Source organism: Phyllostomus discolor, chromosome X, assembly GCF_004126475.2.
Source record: "Phyllostomus discolor isolate MPI-MPIP mPhyDis1 chromosome X, mPhyDis1.pri.v3, whole genome shotgun sequence".
NCBI classification, from domain to species: Eukaryota; Metazoa; Chordata; class Mammalia; order Chiroptera; family Phyllostomidae; genus Phyllostomus; species Phyllostomus discolor.
Genome location: NC_050198.1, coordinates 94,371,643 through 94,381,691, shown reverse-complemented (window position 1 = coordinate 94,381,691; position 10,049 = coordinate 94,371,643). Strand labels below are relative to the sequence as shown.

The 10,049-nt window shown below is 52.8% G+C and overlaps 1 protein-coding gene across 6 annotated transcripts; it reads right to left on the bottom strand.

Annotated features, from left to right (window-relative positions):
• Positions 1 to 797: 797 nt before the first annotated feature.
• CITED1 (Cbp/p300 interacting transactivator with Glu/Asp rich carboxy-terminal domain 1) lies at positions 798 to 6,134 on the bottom strand. Of its 6 annotated transcripts, none has more exons than XM_036016520.1 (4): positions 5,739 to 5,777; positions 5,384 to 5,402; positions 1,922 to 2,046; positions 798 to 1,408 (listed from the first exon to the last, which is right to left on the bottom strand). In XM_036016520.1, exons 3-4 carry the CDS (start codon positions 1,979 to 1,981, stop codon positions 884 to 886), a joined length of 585 nt encoding a protein of 194 aa, XP_035872413.1. In that variant the 5' UTR covers positions 1,982 to 2,046; positions 5,384 to 5,402; positions 5,739 to 5,777; the 3' UTR covers positions 798 to 883. The 6 variants fall into 6 exon arrangements, with proteins under 6 accessions (XP_035872413.1, XP_028378646.1, XP_028378645.1 ...); XM_028522845.2 differs by lacking the exons at positions 5,384 to 5,402; positions 5,739 to 5,777 and adding exons at positions 4,721 to 4,861; positions 5,017 to 5,104; XM_028522844.2 differs by lacking the exons at positions 5,384 to 5,402; positions 5,739 to 5,777 and adding an exon at positions 5,914 to 6,134.
• Between the last annotated feature and the right edge of the window lie 3,915 nt (positions 6,135 to 10,049).

The following is a 10,049-nucleotide window of genomic DNA, read 5'->3' as shown; positions in this document are numbered from 1 at the left end:
GTTACATTGCTACTGTCTTGTCACTTGGCATGCTTCTGAAGCCACTGCCTCCTCAGCAGCTAATCTAAGGGCAAAGGCTGTATCCTCAGACACTGAACTCAAGCCCAGCCCTGATCTGTATCTCTAAGATGGAGAGGACAGCCCTAATAAACAGGCTGTCCCCATGCAGGGTGGGCCTGGGAGGCTGGAGTCAGGAGACACTCAGACCAGGTTTGGAGGGAGGAACTGAGCAACTATGAGGCACTGGAAGAAAGCACCAAGATCCTAGTGGGAGTCTGTAACTTTTGTAATTGTCCGGAGAAATTGGAGCTCCCGGGTCATAGGATTCTATTTAAGTCAAAGGCAAAAAAGAGTAAAGGGGTACCCTTAATGGGTCAATTAGACTGGGGCTAGAGAGTGGGTGGGGGTGGCTTTTAGGGTTGGTGAACTGTGTGCCACGTGGCTAAGGCAACTCTTCAGACTTAAATGTGCAAGTGGAAAAGAGGCTGAGGAAGGGTCTGGATCAGTCTTTCTTCTGAGAATGCCCCCAAGCAGTCACTGTATTCATCCTTGAATAGCATAATGTGCCTGGAGTCTTAGGACAATGAGGCTAAGTACTTGGGCCCCTGAAGAGATAATGGTGATGGCAGTGGCAGCAGGAATTTAGTGAGTAGTCCCCTCCAGTCTCCCCCATTCCTCCCATCCCACCACCATCCCGCTCAGCTCCCCACCCACAACCCTACCACAGGCTTCAGAATTGCTGAAACGACATCAGGCCACGCCACGCACTTTTAGACATCAATGAAAAGCAACTCCGATTTGCCATTGCTAACCTAAGTAACTTTTATTTTTATTTACAACAGAATCGGTGGCTTTATTCTTCCACCTTTAGGGACAGAGGCCATCAGCAGCCAGATGGAAAGTCTGCAGTGAAGTCAAACTCATTCTGCCCCAGCCACAGCTCCGGAAGCTCGTTGGCCCGGTCTAGTCCCAGTTCCACCACCAGTGACATCAGCACCTCCTCATCCACCGGGTCTGAGTCAATGATAGCAGGACCCTGGGCACCAGCCTCCGCCCCTCCCACCTGAGCCCCCGGGCCCCAGTTTTGTTGGGGCCCCTGGGATTCTGCCTCCTCGGGTTGGTCAGGAGCGGCAGCCGCGGCCTCATGATATTGGTTATTAAGCTTCTGCAGCTGCATACTAGCCAGAAGGTGAGGGGTAGGTTGCAGGTTGAAGGGTGGGGGTTTAGCGGGAGGGGTGGTAGTAGGAGAACCCATTGGAGGTGGGGATCCTGAGGCACCAGGGGGAGCCCCATTGGCCTTGGCTCCATTCGCGGCAACCCCGGGGTAGTGCAGAGTGGCTACTGCTTTGCGATCTTTCACGCCCAGGTTAGCAGCGTAGGCCAGAGAGTTCATCTCTTGGTTGGCATCCTAGAAGACAGAGAAAGGCAAAGTATAGTACCAGGCCCCAAAAGCTCTTACATGCACTTCACTTGGGGATAGTGGTGGGGAAGTAGCAAGAACGCCCCCTGGAAAGTTGGCTCTCACCCTCAGGATCCTTTTGCTGCCATGGCTCTGAGCACTGAGCTCAGCACCTGCCATCCTTAGTGGGTTTGCTGCTTTCATCTCCCTCCCTCCATCTCACCATTCTAACTCGGGCAAATGCCCCTTTTCTCAGTCTCACATTAATCTTTTCAATGGTGTTGTCTTGTTCCAGTTCTACTTCTCTGCTCCCTGCCCTACCACCTTTCAACAACCCAAGTGGGTTCGATTTGACCACATTTAGGCAGAAACCTTCCTCATTCTCCCCAGAGAAAGCCCTGTTGTCTCCTCTCTGCTAAAGGACACTAGACACCACACCTAGAAGGGTCTACACAACATGGCCCCAGACCAGCTCATCTTTCCATGTCTCAGTGTCTCCATTTGTGAAATGGCCAAAGTTACCTCCTTCGCAGGTGAGGTGCCACCTTTGACATCAAGTGCAGGCCTCGACATGGTTGGCATTTCACAGCCTTGGCAGAAGTTGGACAAGCTGCTGGGAGGTGGTGCTGCCAGCTAGAGCTGTTGCGCTGTAACGTGAGAGAGAAGAGGTAAGGGCAAAGGCCTCATTGGCCAAGAAAGCACTATCAAGGCCCCAAACAGAGCAATTCCACACAGCTACAAGGCAAGGATGGTAACAGGGTTAGACACAAGACCAGAGGCCACTTGAGCAGGGGAGGAGCTTAAGCTGGAACTTTGTTTGCCTAAAGTAAGAAAGGTGCTTGGTTCAGCCAGGTGCTGCCCAGGTAGCCAGCTACCCACATCACCAAGAGGGTACATGATGGTACTATTTCTGATTCTGAAGCCAGAAATGTCCCTGAGTAAGTAGCACACTGTCCCCATGGGCCGCTGGCTTCTGGGCTGGAGAGCTGCAGTCTCCACTGGGACTGAGAGAAAGTGGGAAGGAGTCCGGGCAAGGAAGATCTAGAAAGCAGGAGGGTGCAGCCCAGGGAAGGAGTAAGTCTCCAAGGCAAATGCCATGGAGTTCCAAAGCACTCGTTCAGGTGTGAGTCTTAGAAAAGCCAGGCTGATCAAGGTGGCAGGGGGCTCTGAACCCACCAAGAGAGCCTTGAGGAATGTCTCCAGTTCCTCCCAGCCTCGAGCCTCCTCCCCAAGATAGCCCTGGGGAAACTGGTCCAAGCCCAGCCACACCCATGTGTAGTGACAGAAGGGAATAATTCTTCCTGGAGGGAAACAGGCACAGAGATTCAGTGGCTTTCCTATCTGATAGCAGCGGTTCTGGGAGCAGGATCTAGCACTCTTATGCCCGCAGGCCTCACCTGACCACTGAATTATACCTAGAATGATTCAAATGGTTTCCAAAGAGATAATTCCCTAGTTCAAGTGGCAAAGGATGAGAGGATGAGGGGATGAGGGGGAAAGAATTCCCCCAAATCAGAAAATAAAAAATCCCCTCACCTGAAAACTCTCAAGTTATTTTCCTAGCAGCTTGTTTTTCTAAAGCCTCATATATTCTAGCCTTCTTGATGAATTAGAGATGTCGAATTTCATATTTATAAAAACAGTTTGCCCCAAAGAATCTTCAGCACCTTAAAAAGCATCTCTATTCTTTCCAACAAGGCTAGAATTCTCCTTGACAACTCCCTCCTCCAGTGGTCATTAAGAATCTGTTCAGACTCTTCTAGAAAGTGGCCACTTACTACCTCTGTTTATCATCTTCACAGCACTTATTTGTAGGAGAGGGAGGCAAGAAAAATAGAGGAAGGAACAAGTGGGGAACAAAACATGAGAAAAAATATCAGTTTCTGGGTGGCCAGCACCACTGCTTTTTGGAGCCCTATTTATTCTCTGAGGTAAACCGGTAACATTTCAAGTCAGTGATCACGAGATACGAAGTCTAATCCATGTGTCTTCCAGAGCCCAGCACCTTCACTATCAAGCAGCTTTCACGTCCTAAGTGTTGAGGGGCTCTGCCCATCTTTCCCGGTTCCTATACAGCCCTCCGTCTTTGTGTCGCCGGGCACCCGAATGTACAAAAGAAGAAACAACAGTAGCAACAACAATAACAAAAAGGGGAGGGAAAAGAGGAATAGGGAAAAAAAAAAGCGCACCAGAAAAAAGTATCTCTTTTAATATCAGGTCCCGGGGAAGACTTTTTTTTTTTTTTTTTTTTTAACTGTATTTCCTCCCTTCAGGCTGGGAGACCCCGATTAATGGGACCCTGTTTTCATTCAGATCTGTTGCCTCCCATCACTGCTCCCCTCCCCCCCACACCTGCCTAAGCCCCGCCTGGGTCTGTGCTCCGTGGGCGCTCAGTCCCGTCTGAAGAGGCAATCGCATTTCGATCGGAATCCCTACCCCTACTTGCCCGATTTTCTGTCTCCACTCCGCCACCCAGCCCGTTGGAAGGCAAAACTTGGCAGCTCGGAAACGTCCCAGCCTGCTCTCCAAGCCACGAGCTGACCACTGTGATACGGCTGCGAGAGGCGACCGGGCAACCCAGAGCAACAAGTGCCTCCTCACACACTGGTGCCTCGCGGGCTGTCTACCAGTTCCCGCCCAACCTTCTCTTCAGACCTTCCCGTGGCCCGGCGGCCCCCTCCCGCCTAGATGGGGATGGGGAGGGGAGAGGAAGAAGAAAGAAGGGAGAGGCAGGTAAGAGGGCCTCCTCTTTGACCTGTTGGAGAACCAAAAGTTAAAACACTGCCAACGGGATGGTTCCATCCCGATTGCTATTTTCTCACTGAGGAGAAATTTAAAAATCCAAGCAGTACTGCGGCTTGGCTCAGACGCGCTCTAACCTAGACCAGTCCGTTTTGCCACCTGAAAACTAAAGGCCCGTTGTTTGCGGACAGCTCGGCTGCCCTCCTTGCCGTATCCCAGGTAGAGCCGTCCGCGCCGGGGGCGGCCTGGAGCATCCCTGCACAGTGGGCGCGAGCACCCAGGCCACCAGGGCTGAGAGCGTCCGTTCCCGCAAGCGCTGTGTCAGTCACCGACCGCAGAGACCGCGCAAACGAGCGGGCAGGGGAGCGGGGTCTCGGCCCCGCGGTGTGCCCGCACTCGGGGGCGAACTCAGGCTCCAGCGGCGGCCACTCCTGAGCCTCACCAACACTTACTGAGAGCCCGCTGAGCACGCGACACGGCCGCAGGCTGAGCCTACCCCTTCGCCAGGCCGCCTGTGGCCAGTGCTCTAACCCCGCTACCAGAAGAGTGAGAGAGGCTCCGAGAGGTTCGGTAACTTGCCCAAGGTCACAGCGCTAGGAATTCGCAGCCACGTCTCTCTGACTCCAAGTCCAGCGCTCTTCGAGGCAGAGACTCCAAGAGCGGCTGGGCTCAGCTGCGCTGATTTATAAAGGAGAGGGGTGTGTGCGCGGGTGTGCGTGGCTGTGTGGGCGTGTGTGTTGTGGGGGGGGGGCGGGCGGAGAGCAGAGGTCAACTAGATAGTAGAGGCAAGTTGCCCAAATTCGCTAACTTGCATCCCGCAATTCCCCTGAACGCGGCCCGAAAAGCCCCCCTTGCCTGCAGCCCCCAAAGGAAACCTGAGCTTTGTGCAGCCCCGGAGCCGGAGCGTCCAGATGCGGTCCGGGAGATTAGCAAAGTCCGTGGAAGCCGAGCTGGAGAAAGCGCGGGCGCGGGGAGAAAAGGTACTGCCGTCTCCCCGGGAGAAGCGGGCGCCTGGCGCGGCTGGCCGGGAGGCGGGAGCGCTGGAGAGCGAACCGGCTCACTGGCGGGCGGGCGGGCGGTGGCCCCTCCACCCCCAGCAGAGCAGCTTCCAAACAGAAAACAACTCCCTCAGAGCCCCCCGGCCCGCGCGGCCGCCGCCCGCTCCCCGCTCCCCCAGCCCGCTCCACTGGAGTCCCCGGCCCCTCCGCCCAGCCCAGCGCCCTACCGGGCGGCCCGGCTTACCTCAGCGAAGCTGCCTGCCCTGGAGAGGGAAGCGCGGAACCCGGTGAGCCGCGGGCGAAATGGCAGAGCCCCCAGCCCCTGGCACGCACGCACGCCGCCACCGCCGCGAACCGGTCGCGCGCTCAGTGCCACCCGACCCCGGGGCGCCTGGGAAAAGCCCGCACCGCCGCCCCGCCACCGCGCCGCACCGTGCCGCGCCAAGCGGCCCCGGCCCGCGTCCGCCCGCCCGCCCGCCCGCCCGCGGCTTCGGCGCCTGACTCCGGGGTGGTAGCAGCGGTGGCCGCCACGCTCCCTTCCCGGTGCGGGGGTACCCGGCTCTCAAGCCCCCGTTGCCGCCCGGAGAGCCCTGACGCACACGCACTCGGCAGCAGGCTGGCTTCGGCAAGGAATCCCAGAAAGGACAGACCCCTTTCCCCCCTTTTTTCCCTCTCCCCCTCAATTTCCACGTCTTTATAACCGGCTTAGGGCATTATTAGCACATGTCCTGGCTCGTGGGCGAGTTGATGGCAAAATCTGAACTGGATACTTACCCAGGGCCAGAGCTGGTGCTGTGCCTTCCTCAGCCTTCTCCTTCCTCGTCAGGACTGAGCCTCAGTCTGCGGGCTGCGGACGGACTGCTGGGAGGAGAGTGAGCCTCCTCTCGGGCAGCTCACCCGTATCCCTTCTGCAGCTGTGCCGCTGGGAACATTTTTATAGCGGTGGCTAGCGTGTGTGGCCCTTTAAAAGGCGCTCGAGCTGGTGCAGTCGCCGCGGATCGGATCGTGTGAAAGCAAAGGGCCGGCTGGGGAACGGAGTGCGAGCGGCCCCTCGGGGTCCGGCAGCGCTGGGGACGGGCCACAGCTCTCGGAATGGGGCTGGCGGGCCCAGGCCATTGGCACCCCGAACCCCGAGTTCCCATCTGATGCCTGTGCTTCTAAAACTGGCGGGACCCGGGGTCCGGGACGTAGTCTCTCCCTACCGCTCTGCATGGACTTGCCCAGTAAATTCCACTTAGTAATTTCGCTGAGGCGAAGGAAAGCTGTTAGTGTATGTTTTCTGACCTAAATCTAGCGGATGGCCTGAGAGGGCTTCAAGAGGGGTTTGAGGGGAGAGCTATAGACTCAGGGAGTGACTTCGACCAGGGGGCGCACAAGGGACGGTGCCAGGGAGGGGGCACGATTGTGTTCTCTCCAGGGCTTTCTGGAGCCTGTCTGCCCCCTAGGGCTGCACTATCTCGGTTGTCGAAGAGACGAGACTGGGCTCCCCTTTCCCCTTAAAGACGCCAGATTCCAGGCAGAGCCTCCTTGAGGGCCTATGTGCTGGCAGCGGTGGCGTCCCTCGAAGGCCTGAGCCGGGTTGGGTTTCACGTACTCTCTCATGGTTATCCAGGGCAGATGGAGGCTGGCAGGATGCGACACAGAAATATACTGCCCTCCCGGACCAGCTCAAGGGGCATGCCAAAAAGCCAAAGACCAGGGAGCAGGGAATGAACGGCTTGCCCCTGGGCTCGCAGGATTCTTCCTGCCTTCCCAAGATGCCAGGTTATTTTATTATGACTATACAATCTTTCACATCCAGCAAGAATATCTTGCATTTGGAGCACACCTTTCCCACGTTGGGGTGTTATTTTACAAATCTTTACAGGAAAGAGGTCCAGCCTTCTCCATCTCATTTCATGTTCCTTGTAGCCAAGAAGCTCTGTCTCACCTCTTACAGGAAGGCCACCAAGATTACCCCTCTACCACACTCCCTTTTATGGCCCCTTTCAGCAACAACTACTTAGTTTACACTGTTTATAAAACATGCTCTTTTAAAAAGTCCCAATGTTATGAAAAAGGGGGGGATGACACCAAGGCATATATATTCACTATGTATGCTTTCTGTCTTCTTAATTGGATTTGAAGACCCAAAGTTCTTCCCGCCCCCCTTATCTCTTCTTGCCTTTCTTTAATCCCCAAGTGCCTTGCATTTGCTCTTCGAACAAAGTTCTGTTTGCGGACGGACTGAACTGCTTACTGACACAAAGATGGGCAGCAAACAGAGGGGCAGGTCAAGGCCCTTCTTTGAGGCTTGGAGGAAGCTAGGGCGAGTTCTATGGACTCCAGGTAAACTCGTCCTCCAGCCTTGTGCGTCTTCATTCCTTCCCCTCACCCAACCCCAACACAAAACCCAGTAACAATCACAATATTGCTGCCCTTTCTCACTTTACCCAAAGATCGTGGGTTGTTACCCAGTTTCCCTATGATAAAAGGCGGGATATTTCGAGTCAATAAAACCCTTCAGAGTTTGTGTATAAAATACACCCTCAAGCCATCTCTGTGTTTGCCTGAGGCGAGGGACCCTAGGTTTTCAAATTGTGCGTTACTACTTTGGAACTCCGACCTATCCTCTCCCTCAGCCCTCAATGGGGAGCAGATCTAGAACCGGCAGCAGCGGCTTCGTTGCAGGCTCCGGATCCGGGAGGTGGCGAATCCGCCCTCCATCTATTGGATGGTTCCCAGGCCAATTGTTAGAAAGAGGCATATGTTCATCTGGGCTTCTGGAGTGTCTCCGGAGCAGTTGCTCAACAGCCATCCCCTCCCCCATCCGGACCATTGAAGGGCAGAAAAAAGAGCGCCCTCCGCCCCATTTCTGTGCCCACATGCCAGAAAGGGTCTTCCCACTGGTGACTTCCTGTCATCTCTACTGTCCACCTCCCGGGGAGCAGGAAAGAGGGGCTTCAAAGGGCTCGGCTCTGGAGCACAAAAGCCACCCCTTTCTTTTGGGGGGAGATGGGAGAGGAGGTTAGTTGCAGAGGCTGGGAGAGCGCAAAGGAGACATTTGCATTTCTCTGCAAATAAGCCCCGGATTTCTGACTTCCTAGTCAGCTCCAGCCGAGCTCAGAGCTCTCCGCTGAACTCTTCTCTACAACTTGGCAACTAGACTTCGAGCTCGCGTAGCAAGTAGAGGACGAGGATGGTCACCGGGCAAGAACTTTCTGTGTGCCCGTGTTGGGCCTGGCATGTTCCCATCCATCATCCCATTTAAGACCCACCTGTGAGGCAGGATTTACCAAAGGTGAAACGCCGTCTCAGAGATTTGTCCAAGTTCACACGGCCAGGAGGTGGGTGTTCGAGTCGGGTTAAGCTGTCTGCAAAGTCCTTACTCTCATCCCTACACTTCGCTGCCTGGGAGGGTAAGGAAGCATCTAGGCTGTGTCCAGAGTACAGGTTCAGGGGTCAATCTGCCTGGGTTTAAATCCCTACTTTGCTGTTTACTAGCTGTGTGATGTTAGGCCACGTGGCTTCATTGTTAGGACCTTAGTTTTCCCATCTGCTAAACTGGGAATAATGGTACCAACTCTGTGGAGTTATTGCAAGGACTGAAGGAAAAAGCGTAGCCTGTTTGGTGCCTGCTGTGTAGTAAGTGGTCAAAAAGTGCTGTTTTTTGCCTTTTGATTCTTCTTTCACCTCCTAGCCCTGCCTCAGCTCACACACTTCAGATACAATAATACTTGCTGAATGATTAATACCAAAAAAAAAAAAAAACCAGTCTGAGAGGAGGTGAAAGAGGTCTATAAACTCAGGAAGGGGAGGGAGAGGAAAATGCAGATTTGTTCTCAAAATCCCGCCCTCCAGAACCAAGGGGTTTAAGCCACATGACAGGAGTAAATTAGGGACCAATCCAAGATGATCGCTTTTTTTCCGGACAGCCATAAACGTCCAAAATAGTCTCCAGAAACATATACTCAATATGTGTGTTGAAAAGTTAAAAAGCATAAGTCTTTGTTCAAGAATGTTTGGAGCAGAATTGTTTGTAATAGTGAAAAATAGAAAGCAATCTAAAAGTCCATGGTGAGCCCTGGCTGGTGTGGCTCCGTGGATTGAGTGCTGGCCTGTCAACCAAGGGGTTGTCAGTTCAGTTCCCAGTCAGGGTACATGCCTGGGTTGCAGGCTGGGTCCCCAGTTGGGGGGCGTATGCGAGACAACCAAACGTTGATGTTTCTCTCTCTCTCTTTCTACCTCCCTTCCCCTCTCTAAAAATAAAATAAAACCTTTAAAAATTATAAAAAACATAAATGTTCATGGTGAGAAAGTGTCCCTTGAGACCTTGACACTTCAAAAACAACAACAACAACAACAAAACCCCTAAACCAACTGATTTCTAAAACTCATTTATGGGAAAATGTTCACTACAAAATATTAAACTAAAAAAACTCCGGGTACAAAGTTGCATAAATATGATGATGCTAAGTTGCAAAGGGCACAAAGTCTAGAATATTAAATGGTACCTTTCCAGCTCTGTATGAATATGGGTAATGAAGTGATGGTCAGGAAAACACCAGCAACATAGTCTGTGGGGTGGTAGGGTTATGAGTGATTTTTTTCTCTTTTTTCCATGGCATACAATATTATTCTTATAATTAAATGTAAGTTTATAGTTAATGAATTGCATAAACAGTATGCCCCCACTTTTGTTAAAATTTTATGTGCAAAGAAGAAATATGGGAAGTAAATACACCAAAATGATAACAGTGATTATAATTGAATAGTGAGATGATGGTGCTATTTTTCTTTTCTTTTTCTTTTATTTTTCTGCAACATGATTATATTATTTTCTTACAATTAAAACAGATTCAGATTGGGGAAAGTGGATAATCAGTATGATCCCACTTGTGTTAGAAGTATGTATATAAATTGAAAAAAAT